At 45.2% G+C, this 19,195-nt stretch overlaps 1 protein-coding gene across 6 annotated transcripts in view; it reads right to left on the reverse strand.

Annotated features, from left to right (window-relative positions):
• Nucleotides 1-19,195, reverse strand: part of als2b (alsin Rho guanine nucleotide exchange factor ALS2 b) — a 58,428-nt gene that overhangs the window by 22,023 nt on the left and 17,210 nt on the right. For 2 of the 6 annotated variants that reach the window (XM_082523572.1, XM_082523571.1), the window contains exons 2-16: nt 10,354-10,535; nt 9,949-10,058; nt 9,422-9,570; nt 8,221-9,206; nt 6,665-6,980; nt 3,406-3,640; nt 2,652-2,748; nt 2,246-2,323; nt 1,926-2,162; nt 1,652-1,823; nt 1,364-1,553; nt 1,214-1,279; nt 907-1,111; nt 514-645; nt 270-398 (exon numbers count right to left, since the gene is read on the reverse strand). In XM_082523572.1, the coding sequence (XP_082379698.1) occupies nt 270-398; nt 514-645; nt 907-1,111; nt 1,214-1,279; nt 1,364-1,553; nt 1,652-1,823; nt 1,926-2,162; nt 2,246-2,323; nt 2,652-2,748; nt 3,406-3,640; nt 6,665-6,980; nt 8,221-9,206; nt 9,422-9,570; nt 9,949-9,968 (3,012 nt within the window). In that variant the 5' untranslated portion in view covers nt 9,969-10,058; nt 10,354-10,535. The remainder of the gene's footprint in view (nt 1-269; nt 399-513; nt 646-906; nt 1,112-1,213; nt 1,280-1,363; nt 1,554-1,651; nt 1,824-1,925; nt 2,163-2,245; nt 2,324-2,651; nt 2,749-3,405; nt 3,641-6,664; nt 6,981-8,220; nt 9,207-9,421; nt 9,571-9,948; nt 10,059-10,353; nt 10,536-19,195) is intronic. The other 4 variants (XM_082523573.1, XM_082523576.1, XM_082523575.1 and 1 more) reach the window with 4 other exon arrangements.

Raw genomic sequence — 19,195 nt, forward strand, 5'->3', positions numbered from 1 at the left:
ACACACACGCACACACACACACAAAACAAGGAGGAGGAGGAGGTGGGAGACAGGGTGAGTTGGGTTGCTATGCTGAGTTTTGCTGCTGGCCGCATACTTACAAGATTTTTACAAGGCGCCACGCCCTGACAGCACGGAGGCAAGCACACACAAACGCTTGAAACACACCAGGTTACAGTGTCTGAAATATGATGGCTTCATAAAGGTGAAAGAGGCGAAGAAGTGACGGGAGCGTTCAGTGTGAGCGCGTGTGTCTGTGTGGGTCTAACCTGTGCGTGGACCAAAACATCGTTGAACAGGATGAACCAGTTGACGGAGAACCTGCCAGCATTCTGCAGGGTCAGACCTTTGTTGCTGCTCTCGCAGATCAGCCGCCGGTAAGGCTTCCGCAGAGAGTCCTGACGACAAACAAGGATGCCAATCGGCATTATGGAGCATCACATAACACCTTGGGACTGAACGTGGAAGGCTTGGTGCGAGCAATGATACAGAAGATGAGGACAGAGAGTTTACCGTCATTTTTCCAGGAAAGATCTTCCAGAAGTGAACAGTGTAGTCGGCCTCTTTCCTTTTTCGCTTCAGTTGCAAGACCGAAGCTTCAAACTTGGAGCAGCTGTCCTGAAGCTTCTGATACTCAGTGGAACACTAAAAAACCCCAAAAACAAACAAACAAAAAAAAGTAGTTAATTTAGGCCAAAAATCTAAAACCTATATAAGATAAGGATTATTTTTAAAAAAACCCATCTTTATATATTTTGTAAGTATACAAATAATTTCCTGTATTCCAGTATTTATTAAGGAGGAAATATGAAAGTTACTATAAAACAAGGAGATTAAACTGTGTAGAAATGACAACACAAGATGAAACCTGATGTTAGTAAAAAGAGGAAATAACAGAATACAAACTTTGAGGTCACATGCGCTGCTGCTCAAGTTTCTTCCACCTACCACTTCGAAGCAGGTGGCCAGTTTGAGCAGCAGCCGGCTGTATTCGTGAAGGTGGCGTGCAGGGAGGTAGAAGAGCACCACCAGGAGGTCGGCTGTGGTGAGGTTCTCCTCGCCGCACTCTGACAGCTTCTGGAGCAGCTCTGGACCTTTCCCAAACAAGTCTCTACGAGAAAATCACCACCGATTTATCATAAAGGATTCACTTTTTAATTTTTCTTTTCTTAAACATGTGGAGTTAATGTAGAAATTGTTTGTGTGCACTCACATGGATGGTTTGGTCAGAGCCTGGAAGCCTCCCATCACCTGGAAGTTTCCGACGGCGCTGCAGTAACTTCATACACACAAAAGCTAAAAGCGTTAAGGACTTAAACTCTTAGCAAATGTTTCAAGTTGTGTTTTGTTTTTGGACACGTACTCGTTGTAACAGTCGAGGAAAATACTGGTGTGCTCCAAGATGAGAAGGCTTTTGACCTCACGACAACGCCGCAGGCTAGCAGTGAGGCTGGTGGCGTGCTGCCCAGTCAGGTGACACAGACGGCCAAACATGTTCGCCAGTGTCTGCAGGAGGCCGAAGATGACCTGCCCGAGGGCCGAGCTCAGAGACTCTAGAGAAGGATGGGATAGGAAAAGAAGAAAATCAAGGCTGCTGAAAACTTTTTTAAACTTTGGGAAAACCTTCGTCTTCCTGATGTGTCCTTCTTACCCAGCTCCAGCAGAGGGCGTAAGATCTGAGACTTGATGTTACACAGCTTGCAGTAAAACCTCCTCTCAGCTGACGCGAGCTCGTGGAGGCTGGCGATGAAGCCCATCACATTCCTGTCAGAGAGTGCCACGCACCGCCGCCCACCCGCGAACACACTGCTCACATAACCAAGCTGGGAAAAACACAAGAAACGCACATTCACACTCGTACAAACACACAACCTGAAGCTAAGTGCTGAGCTAAAAGCAAGAACCTGTAGCATTAAACTACGTACATTCATGCAGAAGGGCAGCAGAACAGGCTGCTGGGTGTAGCCCCCCGCCTGCTCCTCCTCTTCCTCCTCTCCTCCTCCCTGCTGATGCAGCTCCTTCTCATTACCCCCCTCCTCCTCGCCCTCCTTCACCTGCTGCCCGCTGTAGTAAATGATGGGCTGGATGCAGTCTCCATCTGCGAGCAGGAGTGTGTGCCTCTCTCCCGCGCTCACGTCCCACACTCGGATCCCTTCTGACAGCTGGATGAGGAAAGCAGATGTTGAAAGACACCAACTTACACGATTGATGTGCATGAACGGGAAAAGAGTGGTGGTCTCCTCACCTTGGCGAGGCGGGGGACGGTGCTCGGTGACTCCATGTGTCCCAGCTGGCCAGAGCTGTTACTGCCCCATGAAAACACCTGGAAGGTATAAAGTACACACACATACAAGAGTGAGGTCTCTGAATGAAAACACAAAATATTTATGGGCTTTTACTTGCTTTGACAGGGTTAATGTCACTGCTCTGTGCCAACAGCAGGTTTATTTTCATGCTTATTTCTGGATCCTGATTGGTCACTGTGGCGTCAGGGTTATTGATATATATCCACTTCTTAGTTTTGCATGATCAAGACATTGCTGATCTATGCTTTTGTCCTTTTAATGTCAAAACAAAAACAAAAAAAACCTGTTGATGTAGAACTGCTCATCCTTTTAAAATATAGTTTCTACTTCGATTCAATGACCAACCTGAGACTGAGCCGTCAGAGCGAGGGAATGGTGAGCGCCGGCCGCCACCCGCACCACCTCCTTGTTGTTCAGACTCTTGATGCAGAGCGGCTGCAGTCTGCAAAGACACACAACACACTGCTGGTCAGAGGGCAGCCATTTATATCAGAGTTAATGACATGCTATGTAAACACAGACGTGAGTTTACTGTCAAGACAACAGCAAACAAAAAATGTCCAGCCTAAAAATTTTGTATCAGAGGACAACTGATATTTTTGAGACAGATACTTGGTGATCAAACAACTGGATATATCAGCCGATATTTTCTGTTAAACAAATACATTTGCTAGGTTTAGATATGAGTTTTGATTACCATAACTTGACAACATAGTTTAAAAACAATTTTTCTTTTCATTGTCACAAGCATCATTTGGCACGACTCCTCAGATCAGCTGCTTGTTGTTTGTGGCGTTCAAACCACGTGTTGCAAAGTGTCCACTAAAGGGCAAACTATGCAACATCAAACCCGTTTCTTTATTTACCTTTTTACTTTAATTTATTGGAAACTGCCAAAACTGACATATCGGCGAATAGGTAATATTGGCTGATATATTGGATAGGCTCTAATCTGTACTCATGTGTGTTTACCGAAGGCTGGTCAATGAGTTTTTATTTTCAAAGTTAACAATGTAAATCGGTGTTAAACCCCCAAAATAATAATGATAAAGACTGGTGGTGAAGTGGCTTGATTTTTTTTTTTTTTTTTTTATATGACCTTGAACATTTGCCTTTATGGTCCAGACATCCTGTTATTACTGTGACAGGTGTGTCCAACCTGGCCAGGTTGTCTCCGTGTCCCAGCTGTCCATGCTCGCCGTGGCCCCAGCTCCACACCTCTGTCTGCAGGGTGGGCAGCACCTCGTGGTCCTCGGGGATGGCCCCCCCCAGCGGGGTGAGGGCGACCGCTCGCATTTTGGGACGACCGGCTTTCCTTAGCAGTCGCGGTGACACTGCAGGAGTCAAAAACAGAGAGGTCTGTCCACTGCACAGACATTTAAACAGCTTCAGTATTTTCCTCTGTTATTTTTCAGTTCTTATTATTAATATTCTAATTACTAGCTTCCGGCTGAATGAAAAAGTTTTAACTGAATTTTTTACGAGATAATCAGTTTAGGGTGTAAAGTTCAGACAAACAAACAGGAGTTTAAAAAGAAAGGCAAGCCTGCACAGAGACACATCAGCCACTAAAATCATGACAAACACTATGGAAGCCCTGAGATCCAAAAATCCAGACAGTCAACTTTCACAATCAAACTTTTTTCCTGTCCCGAGTCAAAAGGTTATTGTAGGTTACTTCTTGTATGTGTGAGGCAAGAAGTGCATCACTCCCCTGCTTCAAAACTTCTCAAGAAGGTTAGCAACATTAGCAACATGTGCAGCATTTAAGCATGAGCAGCATGCTCTGGGACATTAAAGGCTACTAGGACAAAACTGGAAAGAACACAAGCCTTTACCACAAATATCAGTCATGTAAATGTGAGCATGGTGAGATGGTGGTGAGAGCGTTGTGTAACTTAAACTGAACAAAAACAAAGAACGTGCAGACATACAGGAAGTCCGGAAGAAGGTGGTGTTCTTTGCGATCTCCAGACCGGGTGATCCAAATCAGCTGGTTGTTAGCCACATAAGAACGTCACAGTACACATTAGTGTGGCCGTGCCAATTGTGGAACAAAGCAGCTAGTCAGCTTAGTCTTTGGTGGAAACGGGATCAAATATCAGGATATCCAGACAGCAGCCACTCTTTATGAATGCAAATTCGCCAAATATCATTGTCAGTTGACAGTTGATGGTTTCAACAATGCATATGGACCCAAGCCAACCCTCCATTAAGGCTGCAGATAGGCTGTTTACCTCCATGCGTCCAATGCAAAACCTTCTCCACTCTGGAGACCCACATCTTTGTCTTCTTCATTTTAATCTTCTTTCCTATACGGATCGCCACAGTGACTGCCTACATCTGACTCCATTTCTAACATCCTCCTCTGTCAAGCCAACCCTCTGCATGTCTTCCTTCTCTAAATCTGTGAATAGTCTCTGAGGTCTTCCTGTTTTTCTCAGGTTCAAATCATCTCAGCCTCTCCAACTTTTTCTAAAGCGCTGAACCTGAGCTGTCCCTGTGATGTACTCCTTGCTAATCCGTCCATCCTGGTGACTCCCAGTGAAAATTTGAACACCTTTAACCTCGTGTCTTTTTGTTAGTGACACCGTCTCCATACCTACATCATAGCAGGTCTCACTACCATCTCGTAAATCTTCTCTTTCACTCTTGTCGCTATCCTTCTGTCACAAATCAATCCTGACACTCATCTCTACCTGCTCTACCCTGCTTGCGCTCTAATTCACCATTCTTTCTCAAAGGCCTAAAGATAATCACCTACACTGCCCAAACTCTCTTGATTTGGTTGTTGGCATATAGCACGTGTAAAATGTCTGTGTGAACTCGTCTGGCAGGTTTTAGGGTTTCCTCATCAAACATTATCTATCAGGTCTTTAAAAACCGACATTCATAAGATGTCAGCTTATAAACCGATGATGAAATCTATAGCCAACCGTGTCAGGCTCTCCCAGTAAGGAAAGAAAGATATGATGACAGACAAACAGGCAGAGGGAAAGTCCATCTATCTAATTCCCACTCTGGGTCACTCAGAAGCAAAGGGCTTTCCCATAATGCACCAAACACCTTTCTCTCTAAATCACACCTAAAACCTTCATTCTGCTCTATTAAATCTGCTAAATCCTTTTGTTCTTGCTGCCGTTTTCTAGAACAGTGAAACACGCTGACAGGAGGAGGTGATCATTTTAACATGAAGCATTTACAACCCAAGCAGCATTTTGCTTTTGTTACTTTTAGAACTAAAATATAAAAATAAAAATATTTTTATTAATTTAAATTATTAATTTTATTATTTATTTATTTTATTATTCATTAAAATATTTTTTTATATTTTTCCCCAATGAAAACATTGATGTCTATGTGAGTTTTTCAGTAGTGTGTGTGTGTGTGCTTGGATACATCTGTTAATAATTAATAAGTGGTGCAGTGACCTTTGACTCTTATACAAGTCACACACATTAGACAGATGACTTGACTTTCTCATTTTTTAAAGTGCTCTTGCGCAACAGTTCTCCAGGCTTTCTGAGGGCCCTTCAAAGGTTTTGTTTTGCTGCTTTTTCAATCCTTTTCATTGCAGTCCTTGTCCCTGACCATTTTCAGAGGAATGTTTTTTGTTTGTTCAGCCACTTAACACTGACCTATGAATCATTCAAGTATAAAGTCAAGGGATGAACCAGTGCTGCATCTACACATAACAGACAACTCAAGATCCAACTTAAATTTTTTGTATCTTTAGGCACTTTGTTACTGTATGTTGCTATTTCTTTAATTAAATCTATGAAAAATCACAAAGATAACAGTCTGATAGAAAACATTTTTTTTGGCACAAAGAAGGGATTTCCTAAAAATCCTGGCATGTTGTGAAGTGGGGGTCTAATAAGGATCTACAGTAAATTAAAATTATATGAAAGTCATGTTGTTAGGAAACATTAGGAAAAATTCCATTAAAGACTTGACACAGGACCTGAGAGATGCATCTACTGTTCACTAAAGCTTCAAAAGAAATGGTCTCGGTATACTAGTAAGTGCATTTGCATATACACAAGAATACTCCTAAAAACCTTGAACAAAACAAGTCATCTATATCTTTACAATCAATCAGGCCTGGTTCATGTAAAAAACACAAAACGTGCACTTCACAGATATTTAAAGGCAATCAGAGATGGAGTGGCTGGAGGTGACATTGTGCTGAATATGACAGAAACATCACATGGGCACGAAGCATGCCGCAACACTGAGCTCACAAGTTCAATAATGAAGCCTGAAGCGTGCACAGACTGCCATCGACCTGCACGAGCGCAAGGCGTACTTACGCAGCAGGCCATAGGAGGAGGATAAGAGGTGAACAGCGTATCTACCCTGTGAGAGCAGCCCTGGCAGCGAGAGGCGGCGTCGCAGACCCTCTGCCTCCTCTTCACGGATGTCCCCTGTGCTGGAGCTCTTCTTCCCCTGCATGGAGTCCTCCTGGCGGACACGCTCAGCAGAGTTATCGACCACTCCAGGGGATCCTCCTGACCGCGAGGCCCCTGAGGGGAGGTAGAAGTTCATCATCTTTTTCAGGGACAGGGCCTCGTAGGTGGAGGCCACCCGCCCGCCCACTGCAGAGGCGCAGGAGGCAACCAGGTTGTTGAGTGCCGAGGTGGGGGTGGAGGACATCAGTCCTCCAGTTGAGGGCTGGAAGAGAAGTGAAAGATGGTCAAAAGTTTAAAGATGTTTGGGTGGAAAATGGAAAATAAAAAGTTGTAGCTTTTTGTGACTTTTCAAATACATTTTTGAGTGAAAGCCGTCATTAGATTTTAGAGAGTGGTGGTCTCCCATCCTGATGCTTTTGTTCTAGCATTCAAACGGCTTCAAACTACACTGGCAGCGTTTTAGAATCCATAAACAAATACTGTCAAAAAATTACGCAGTTATCGTAGCCACAAGCTAAATAAAACAACTAGCCTAATGGTCAGTTTTTGAACTTTCCAGTTATCCTTGAACATATCGTGTGTGACGCATTGTTTCTTATTTTAACTAGAATCCATACAAATCAAAACCATGATGTGGTGATGAGCGGTGCATCTGACTTTTCCCCACACACCTGAAAGTTTCTTCTATGTTTTCTGGAAGCTTGTTTCTGTCACTGATTTATCATCTCAAAATGTTTACATTTTAGTCAACAGAAAGTGGAAACAAGCTTCCACCATGTTTTATACAGTCTACAGGTGAAATTGACTATGGCTGCTCAAAAAACCTTTGTATGCATTGGTGACAACTACTTTTTTTACGCTCATTAATCACACAAATGCCACTTTTGCTGTTTTCTTTTTTTTTTTGAAAATGACCACATAACTAAAACGTCACGAAAGGCATTCCTCAGTTATTTCTACTTCTAAAAGCAGTTGCTCCGGACTTCAAATTACAGTGAACAAGCAAATATTTAACAAAAAGCATCCAGAAACAGTTTGAGAAGTTTAAGATTAAGTTGTCAACACAGCCCCATGACCTGCTGGAGTCTGCTCCGAAACCATAGCTGTTGCTTCCTATATTGGAACAGAGGAAGTCTGAAGCAAAACTGTGGCAGCAACTTTTCTGTGTTCCAGCAGGAAGTTCCTCCACTGATGTTTCAGACCCACCCGTTTGCTGACTTGAAGCTTAAACTCATCTGCTCCATGTTTATAAAAGGGGGAGGTAAACCTTTAAGCTGAAGTCACTCCAGCAATCGTGGCGTCTGATTTTTCACGTACTATTGCATTAAAGGATAAAAGCAGTGACCAAGCCTCCTCAGTTATTTTGGTTGATATAGATCTCACGGTTATCTAACAAGACATTTCAAAATCTACTTCAAATAGATTTAAGTAGCAGAGTTAGTGAATCAAAAAAAACAAAACAACGAATGCTCGCTTTCTCTCTCTACTGTCACGCTGCTCACCAGCAGAGCGTTCAGCCCTCCGCTTGCCTGTGTGTTCGTCTGTGTGTTGTCGGACAGCTTCTTCAGGTAGTCCTTCACGGCCTGCTCGTCTGGATATGGTGAGCTCTTGGCCCCGGCAACAGCATCACTCTCAGCTCCAGATAGAGCCGAGGTGTCTGAGTCTGAGACCTGGAGCATGCCATTAACCAAAGATGCTTCCCCTTCCTCAGAGGCATGAGGTTGGGAGGGGACAGAGGTGGGGTCAGCAACTGTAGGCACTGCCGGGGACTCTGACTTTGAGGTGTAGGAGGGGAGGACAGGCTCTGATGGGGATGTTTTGAGACCTGTGGTTGGGTTGGGTGCCTCCAGCTTGCCGTCATCCTCGGTCAGCTCCACGCCAAGCGGGCAGTAGTGGCTGTCAGAGATGATGACGTGGTCCTCTTTGTCTGTCATGGTGTAGAGCAGTTCGTTACACCTCCCACATTTGTCCACATGAGGCCGGTGGCCATCGTGAGACCCCAGGCAGCGCACCAGAGCGAGGCTGTGAGATGCCCCGCAGGCCACCTGTAAAACATACCGACCTGCCAGGTGCTCCACCTTCTGAGGCTTCCACACAGGGAAGACGGCGGCATTGAGGCCCAGCTGGCAACCGCTGCCCCATGCCCACACCTCACGCTGCACCGACAGAGCCAGGGTGTGCTTCTCCCCACAAGCCAGCTCCAGCACAGGCACTGTCTGCGGGGGGACAGTGACAGTGTCCAAGTCCTGCAGGGCGACGGGAGTCGGGTTGGGAACAGTGCTAAGGCCCGACAAGCCGCACTGTCCCGCACTGTTCTCCCCCCACATGTGGACGCCGCCATCCTCCGTCACTGCCCCACTGTGAAAGCTTCCGGCTGCGACTGTGACCACCCGCTGCCCACTGAGCGCGCTCTCCAGGGTCGGTTTGGCTGGCTCTGGCACTTGACTCTGCTTCCACGGCAACTCGCCGAAGCTGTACACCTGTCCCCCTGAAGAAGATGTAACAACAGACAATCAGTGTGGGTTAACTTTGATTTATCCAAAAACATCAGAATAAAGATTTAGAAATCACAACACAAAAGAATGACTTCTGATCAATACAAACAGTAAAGACAGAATGAATTCATGAAGATGTGCTTAAGTATCGACTATGACTCTGTGACAAGTCATAAACATGTCCCTCCAAAAGAAAAAGAAGTTTCACCTTCCACCAGGAGAACGCCATGCTGCGAACCCAGAGCGACCTGGAGGACCGGCCGGGGGAGGAGCAGCCTCTCTGGGGTGATGCTGTAAGAGTAGCCCTTCCAAGAGTGGAGCAGTCCTCGCTCGCCGCCGCTGCCATCGTCCCAAGAGCTGGGGGAGAGAAATTGTAGAGATTAGCAAGAGTGAATTAGAAAGGAAGTGTAAGGATCCTTCCCAAGGAAAGGTAGGGAACTGGGTACTGTATTCTGTATTTAGGACCTCATCTAACAAAACTGAGGAAAAACATGACAGAGAATCAGAGGTGCGTGGGTGGCTGATAAAGCAGAGCAGAGGCAGACAAATCGCCTCAGTAGGCGTTTGATCCCCACGCCCCTCACTTCTCCTGAACAACAGATGTTTTGTCAGTGAAAGCAGAAGTGAGCACAACAACTCCATCCTTAGGCAATGTCACATGGTGATCACAGGCAGCCAGCTGAGTGGCATAATCCTGCAGAGAACTAGGAGGGGGATGACTCTGGGTAGACCTACCTCTTACTCTGGATTTCCATCAGTGGGGTTGATACTCCTCTATCAGCATGTCAGATTCAGGACTCCTCCTATTCCTCCTCCTGCTGCCGCCGCTGCTGCTAATTGAGGTTCTGAAAGCAAAAGTACAAACAGTCAAACATTATCAGTCCAGCCACAGTGACTGAACTATGGGGGAATATCCAGAAGGAAACCCCTGAAACACAAGCCAACAGACTGGGGTGTCACAATAAAAGTGCTAAGGGCACATTTTTATATATTTAACCCCTTAAAACTCCTCAGGCATCTGTTATTAGCCGCCGGTAGATAACATTAGCTGATTAGCCACAGAGCTAGTTGAAACCACAGGTGTCGCTGCTCTGTTTTCTGGATTTTAAAAATACATTTATTAAAGATACATTTCCTCACCAGCCGGCCGTCTGCGCTGCTCCTCGAGGTGTTCACGTAAAGAGGTCGCTGACACACGCGGTAGTGAGCGTGTTTAGACGCTGTCTGCTGCTCATTTCTGTAATGTTGACACGCTGAAGATCGTCCAACTGTCAGGAGGTCCCACTCCTCCGCGGGAGCGAGCCGGAACGAAGAGAGCGCGCCTTAAAGGGACAGCACACATATTTTTTATAGGACGTGTTGTTGGTATCACAAGTTGGAAGATTTCAGCTTTTGGTGAGAGGAGTCGCCTTCAGATCGTATTATCTGTCATATTAGCAGGCTTTCATAGGCGGGAAAGTGTCAGGGCATCAGTAGAAAGTTCACAGATTAAAATGTAACACATTGGACGAACATAGTCAGGCAGACATGTTTATTATATCCAAAAAACTAACAGTAAATACAGTACTGTGCAAAAATGAGCCACTTCTCACATCAGTGTATTTTTCTTGGAAAATGGGAAATAGCAATAAAGCTTAATTGAAACGTGCAGACTCTTAGGCAGCTTTGTTGCATTTCTTTAAGTAGTCTTCAGAAATAGTTCTCCAGGCTTCTCGAAGGACATTCAAAGATTTTCTTTGGATGTTTCTGCCTTTTGTTCTGTTCTCTGTCAACATGATCCCACACTGCTTCAATAATGTTGAAGTCTGGGTTCTGGGGAGGCCAGTCCGTGACTGATTGATTCACAGTGTGTTTTTCTTTCCAGGTATATTTTTATTGCATTGGCAGTATGTTTGGGATCATTGTCATGCTTTTTCCAATCGGACGCTTAAAAAATCTGAAGACAGCCTGGAGAACTATTGCTCAAGAGCACAAATTGTGGACTTTAAACCCTGGACCGCCAGGGCTTTTGCATCTTAGCCACCGGAGCACTAGATCCTCATGGTTCCTTGTGCAGGTTATCCACAACTTGAATCCAGAGTGAGGTAAAGCAATGTTTTTAACTTCGCAAGGGTAGTTTGAATCTAACTCAGTGTGGCCCCTTACCTAGAACCAATTGAGGAGACCAAGGGCAAAGTTACCTCTGACAACAGCACTTCTGGGATGCCTCTGGATGTGAGGTGTTTTGAGCATGCCCAAAAGCAGGAGCCCCTGGGGTAGACTGGCAGACTGTTTTTAAAACAGCATAGAAATAGGAATATTATGCTTTTCCTCACAAATGTCAGGTTTAAATGCCACACACAGTCCAATGGGCAAGCTTTAAAAAGAAACTACAACAGAGTGAGACCTCTTATTTGTTTCCTGCTCTCAGGCCCGGCTCAGCTGCTGCCGTTGTTGTGACAGACTCTACGGAAAGCGGAGGGCTCAGGATAGAAAGAACGCAAAGTCTAAAAAGGGGTCAACAAATACCCTTATACAACTCTTAATGACTTTAAAACAGTGACTGGCACTATTTCACAACATGGCCTTTATATAAACTGGCTTTTGTAATATTTATATTTAAATACTGAAACATATTTAATTTCTCGATCGTGGCTCAAGAGTTGGGAGTTCGCCTTGTAATTGGAAGGTTGCCGGTTCGAGCCCTGGCTTGGACAGTCTCGGTCGTTGTGTCCTTGGGCAAGACACTTCACCCGTTGCCTACTGGTGGTGGTCAGAGGGCCCGGTGGCGCCAGTGTCCGGCAGCCTCGCCTCTGTCAATTTTCAATAATAAAATGAGAAAATGCACTAAATACAAATCCTGTAACATTAAAGTCTGTAGCCTGATCTATGGTATTGACTTCATTTTTTTTTTGCTACTTTCATTTTATAAAACAAAAGAAAAACAGAAATATAAAAGAATAATCTCAAAACACAAACCAATCGCCTCTGGCACCTAAAATATAAAGGGGAGGTTGAATAAAAAGAAGTTTTAAATATCAAACAACAACCATACACGTTATTTATCCTCCCAAATCAGAATCAATCTATACACATTTGAGTATCAGAAGATAAAAGTTGGAAATGTTTCCACAAACTGATAACAAATAACACTATCAGTGTGTTTTATACAGATATGTCCAAGGAAGATTTTATTTTCAGTTGGTGAAATTTTTTCATAAACTTTTAACTATGAACTATAATTACAAAAAAAATTGTGTTACCTGATATTTTGATGTATGTTTTGGTTTGTTTGGTTTTCAGTATTTAAATGTGTCCCGAAGAGGATAAACAAGATAAAAGATGAATGTAGCTTCTGGGTCGGAAAAGTGAAGCCAATGTGGAAGTGCCTTAAATTGTTATTCTTACTCATGTCCAGCAAGAGGGCAAATCCTGTGGTTGCAGAAAGACTTGTGGTTGTTTGAAAGCTACACTTACTGCATAATTTATGAGTTACACCTTTCTAATACTGGTTTGGACCCTCTTTGCCTTCTGAGCTGTCTCATTTCTTAATGGCACAGATTCAAAAAAGTTGCTGGAAACATTCTTCACTGATTTTTGTCCATGTTGACATGGCAGCATCAAACAATTGCTGTGGATTTGTTGGCTGCACGCCCATGATGAGAATTTCCTGTTCCACCATATCCCAAAGGTCCTCTGTTGGATTGAGATCTAACAGTGATCATGTGAGACTGGACAGTGTGCGCACACTGTGTCTGAGGAGGATGTGCGGAAGTGCTTCAGGAAGGTGAACGCACGCAAAGCTACTGGTCCGGACGGGATTCCTCAAGTCATGCGCGGCTCAGCTGGCTGGAGTGTACACACACATCTTCAGCCTTTCCCTCTCTCTGTCTGTAGTCCCAGCCTGCTTCAAAATGGCCACCATTGTCCCTGTACCCAAATCCTCCACAATCTCCTCATTGAACAACTGGCGACTGGTAGCCCTGACCCCCATCGTGAGCAAATACCATCGTTCCCTCGAAGCTGGACAGGAAACTGCAGGATCTAGGACTGAGCAGCTCCCTCTGCAGCTGGATCCTTAACTTCCTGTCTGACAGACGGCAAGCGGTCACCTCATCCCCCATCACACTGAACACTGGTGCTCCACAGGGGTGTGTACTGACCTCTCCTGTACTCACTCTATACCTACGACTGCAAGGCCACTAACAACTCCAACATCATTGTGAAGTTTGCGGATGACACTACAGTCTTATCACCAAAGGTGATGAGACAGCCTACAGGGTGGAGGTCAGCGCCCTGACCCACTGGTGTCAAGACAACCATCTCACCTTCAACGTCGCAAAGACAAAGGAGTTGATAGTGGACTTCCGGAGGTGCAGAGAAGTACACACCCCCATCACCATCAACGGCGCTGCTGTGGAGAGAGTGAGCAGCTTCCGGTTCCTTGGTGTACATCTGGCTGAGGATCTTACGTGGTCAGTACACATAAACAAAACGGTGAAGAAGGCGCAACAGCGCCTCTTCTTTCTCAGGAGACTGAAAAGATTCGGCATGAGCCCCCGCATCCTCAGGACCTTCTATCGTTGTGCCATTGAGAGCATCCTCACTGGATGCATCACCACCTGGTATGGCAACAGCACCGCCTACAACTGCAAAGCTCTCCAGAGAGTAGTGCGGTGTTCTAAACGGCTAATTGGAGGTGAGCTTCCCTCCCTCCAGGACATCTGCAGGAAGCGGTGCCTGAGGAAAGCGGGGAGGATCATCAAGGACTCCAGTCACCCCAGCCATAAACTGTTCAGACTACTTCCATCGGGAAGAAGGTTCTGCAGCATCCGGTCCCGAACCGGCAGACTGAGAGACAGCTTTTTCCACCAGGCCATCAGACTGCTGAACCATAGACATAGACAGGCCATAGACACCTCACCTTCACTACTGGAACTTCAACATTATGCACTCCATACATTAATGCCACTTGTTTTGCACAATATCCAACTACTAACCTCTGTATATTTTATATATTTTGTTTTATTGTTTACTCTATTTAATTAGTAAAATATGTATACACACACACACACACACACACACACACACACACATGTAGATATACATATTTAGTATACACATTCACTAATATGCATACACTCTTATATTGTACATATATTTATTCATAGAATTCTCAGATTTAGCCATTCTTATATTTTGCTTGTTCTTATGTTATTGTATTTTTGCCCACCTCTGTTGCTGTGAAGCTCGCACACAAGAATTTGACTCACATGTACTGTAACAGTGTACCTGCACATGTGATGTGACAATAAAAGTGATTTGATTTGAATGTTGCAGCAGAAATTAAAATTTATAAGATTGGAAAATGTTTTTCAAATCTTCAAATTTTGGTGAGTTGGTGTAAACTGGGAAGCGTATCTGTAACCGGAAGGTCACCGGTTCGATCCCTGGGCTCTCTGTCCTGGTCGTTGTGTCCTTGGGCAAGACACTTTACCCTACCGCCTACTGGTGTTGGCCAGAGGGGCCGATGGTGCGAAATGGCAGCCTCGCTTCTGTCAGTCTGCCCCAGGGCAGCTGTGGCTACAACCGTAGCTTGCCTCCACCAGTGTATGAATGCGAGAGTGAATGAATAGTGGCATTGTAAAGCGCTTTGGGTGTCTTGAAAAGCGCTATATAAATCCAATCCATTATTATTATTATTATTAAACTGTAGCCTCAGTTTTGCTATTTTTAACTGACAGAAGTGGGATCTGGTGTGGTCTTCTGCTGCTGTTGAGATGCTCTACTGTATACTTTTGGTTGTGTGTTTTTTTGTGTTATTGTTGCCTTCAAATAAGCTTGAAGCAGTCTGGCCATTCTCCTTCGACCTCAGCAAGACATTTTCCCCAGGAGAACTGCTGCTCACTGGATATTTTCCGCAGTTCTCGTCTCAAGTTTGGGGTTCTTTTTGCGCTGCTTTGGGGGCCAGGCCTTGTCTGAGCTCTGGTTACCATCCTCAGATGAACGGCCAGACAGAACGTTTAAATCAGGAGCTTGAGGCCGCGCTCCGCTGTGTGACCTGTCATAACCCTGCGACTTGGGCCTCATATCTGCCGTGGGTGGAATATGCCCACAACTCCTTGGTTTCGTCTGCTACTGGGTTGTCACCGTTCGAGGCCTCTTTGGGTTATCAGCCGCCCCTGTTTCCGGAGGAGGAGGCTGATCTTGCTGTCCCCTCGGTCCAGCATCATCTGCAGCGCTGCCGTCGGGTCTGGTCTCGTACGCGGGAGGTGCTGTTGCGTGCTGTGGCTCGCCAACGTTGCTGTGCCGACCGTCGCCGGTCTCCTGCGCCCGTTTATTCACCGGGACAGAAGGTGTGGCTCGCCGCGAAGGACATCCCTCTCAGGGCATCCTCCCGCAAGTTGTCTCCTCGTTACATCGGCCCCTATTCTGTGGACAGGGTCCTCAGCCCCACGGCTGTCAAGCTCCGTTTGCCTGCTGCCTTGCGGATTCACCCGGTCTTTCACGTTTCTCAGGTGAAGCCGGTGGTGTCTAGTCGTCTGTGCCCGCCTCCGGTGCCCCCGCCTCCCGCCCAGCTCATTGACGGGCACCCTGCGTTCTCTGTCCGGCGCATTCTGGGTGTGCGGCGGCGGCGGGGTAGGGGGCTGCAGTTTTTGGTGGACTGGGAGGGTTATGGGCCGGAGGAGCGTTCTTGGGTTCCTCATTCTTTGATGCTTGACTCTGTGATGGTTTCTGATTTTCTTAGGTCACGTCGTGGGGCGGGTGCTGGTCGGCCGCCAGGTGACGTCCCTTGAGGGGGGGGTACTGTCATGGTCCGGGTGTGTGCCAGTGTGTCTCCCTCCGAGCCGGCGTCTCCACCCCGGGGAGGGGCCTCAGTGTTTTTGCTCATCGCTTACACCTGTGAGTAATTTAGCCGGGGACTCATAAGGCCAGCGTACTCAATCTCTCTTCGCCAGATTCTCTGCTAACATCAGTCAGTGCAGGCCACCACCATCATTCCCTATGTATTTTGTGAATCACCTTGCCTCACTGTATGTTTGTCTTTTGTGCGCCTCTCTCTTAGCTACACCCAACTGTCAACCCCTGTCGAAGAGCACCTACTTGGATGCTGGACCATCTGGCAGTCCCACAGGCTATTACCCAGATTACCTACCTGCCTCTCTGCCTCCACGCCAGGAGTTTTTTGGATTTCACACCCGGACTACTTACCCCTCTACGTCATCTCCGACCTCCTTTGGCAAGTACGCAGTACGAAGGAGGATTCTGAATCAGCAACATATTCATATGTCTCCTTATCCGTATCTGAACATCTGCACTCTGTTACAGTGACCCCGACCTTTTCCTGGATCAAATGTGACTTGCTTTCCAGTCCAATCCCTGGAATAGCTGTCCTCTCTGACCCGGACCAGATCATTACTTAGTTTCAGTGGTGGAACGTCGTACTTGTCTACTCTCACCTTTTGTTTATGAATATTTGTGGAAACATTAAACTTTATTCTTAAAATCTACTTACGAGCTGTTCGGCGTCCTGCGTTTGAGTCCTGTCACTCGTCCAAAACGGTCTCGGCCGTAACACATGAAGCTCTTTTTGTAAGTTACGATCATTATTAGATTATCCTGGCTGTAGCGTCATCAGTTCCACTCATCACATCCAGATTAAAAATACATAGGTGGCAACAGTCAAAAGAGTCAGCTCGAGGTTTCGTAACAGGAATTCACTAACCAGAGAGCGACATCACAGTTGTTAGGTCCATCTTTGACACTGTTGAGGGCTAAAAGGCAGGTCAAACTGTTTCATATTTTTTGTTTTTGTTGGGAGCAAAGTTCAACTCCCTATTATTATTATTATTATTATGTTATAACTGTACACTTTGGCATTTCTAGTTTGGCCTGGTGTCAACACACAAACTTCCAGACTCCCTAGAAATGAAACGACTTCTGAGGCCTTTGGATGTAGCAACTCCAGAAATGCTCATTCATCTGTCACCCCTCTGCAGTCAGCACAGTCAAACTTAAGATTTAAGGTCCTCCAGCTCTCCAGTTCACTTCTCTCCTTCCCCTGGTGTCGTTTCCACTCACTGAGTAAGGTGGCACTAAAATCAGCACTTTAATCTGCTGATTCAGGCACTTTGCACGTCTGACTTCCAACCCCAGACATCACTTCATTCAAAATAGAGAAATAGAGTCAAGGGATGCTATCGTGCACCGCCTGATTGAAGTTGAGAAACTATTGACCTTGATGGAGTGTGTGTGTGTGTGTGTGTGTGTGTGTGTGTGTGTGTTTGGCCTCAGCAGACACTTATAATCTAACTCTGATCTTGGGAAGAGTGCTTACTTTCCGACCTCTTTCCCTTAAAAGGAATATTAACAGGAGCTTTGTGGAGAGGATTCAACTTGGATTTAACGCCATCAAGGAGCTAAAAAGGGAGCAATTTTTATAAGATGTTATATCTATAGTACTTTTCTAAGCTCCACAACAGAGGTTCTTTACTCTTTCAGCCTACTAGTACGTGACCACATTCAGTGGTCACGTACTAGTAGGTATGTTTGATCTGTTCTTCCTGTTGACAAACTGGTTTACCTAAGAAAACTACAAAATCGGGGCCAGTATAAAAATTAGCCAGACATTTGTTCATGTCCTCTTTAATGTTCTCTTTTTTGCACAAGTCGAGGAGCATTTCAAGACACATTTCACATGTGACAAATAAAGAATCTTGAATCCTGCTCTACTACATACAGTCATGACAAAGTCTTACCTCACTGTGTCCATTCCTGAAACATCCCTCTGACATTAATGTGAAGATAATAAGTGAGTGAACTGTTCAAAAGACAGCATATAACCCTACAAACTACAGTCCCAATCAAAAGATTAAGACCACTTGAAAAATGGCAAAAAAATCATATTTTGCATAGTAGGATTTAAATAATGTAGAGCTTCAACATGCAACAAGAAGAAATGGGAGTGAGATAAAACCTTTTTTTGAGCATGCAATTTATTGAAAACAGTGCTTAAACTGAAACAGGCTTGCAGCTGATCAATAGTTTAGGACTACATTCCTTTAAAAGGCCAAATCTGTGCAAAAATGTGAATTCATTGTCATTTTCTGTCAGGTAGTCACACTGTCGTGATGTTCAGATGGCAAAGGCAAAAAAATTCCCTTTTTGAATGTGGTTGGGCTGTTGAACTGCATAAGCAGGGTCTCTCGCGCCATCGTTGCTGAGGTGGGACGCAGTAAGACAGTCATTTGGAATTTGTTAAATGAACCTGAGGGTTATGATGGACTTGAGCTCCATAACCTTCAGACGGCATCTGAGACTGAAGGGCTTCAAAAACAAAATAGCATCTTTAAAGGCCTCGTCTCCTTGAACGCCACAGAACTGACTGTTTGGACAAAAGAACAAACATGAGGCACTGAAAGGTGAAAGAAAGTTTTATTCTCTGATGAGAAAAAATTGAACTTTGATGGTCCTGATGGTTTCCAACGTTACTGGCATGACAAGCAGATCCACCTGAGATGTTTTTTACGCTGCATAGTGGAGGGGGCACCATAATGGTTTGGGGTGCTTTTTCCTTCAGTGGAACAATGGAACTTCAGGATGTGCAGGGGGGTCAAATGGCCGCTGGATATGTCCAGATGTTGCAGAGAGGATCCCTCGTGACTGAGGGCTCTTGTCTGCATGGTGACGACTGGGTTTTTCAACAGGTCAATGCTACAGTATACAATGCCTGCAGGACAAGGGACTTCTTCCAGGAGAATAACATCACTCTTCTGGAACATACTGCGCATTACCCTGATCTAAATCGAATTGAAAATCTTTGGGGATGAATAGCAAGGGAAGTTTACCGTATTTTCCGCACTGTAAGGGGCACTTAAAATCTTTTAATTTTCTGGGGTGGGCTGCTTTTAACTATGTAAAGCACTTTGTGCTACATTTTTTGTATGAAAAGTGCTTTATAAATAAAGATTGATTGATTGATTGATTGATTGATTGATTGATT

This window comes from Aulonocara stuartgranti, assembly GCF_965226115.1.
Source record: "Aulonocara stuartgranti genome assembly, chromosome: 23".
NCBI classification, from domain to species: domain Eukaryota; kingdom Metazoa; phylum Chordata; class Actinopteri; order Cichliformes; family Cichlidae; genus Aulonocara; species Aulonocara stuartgranti.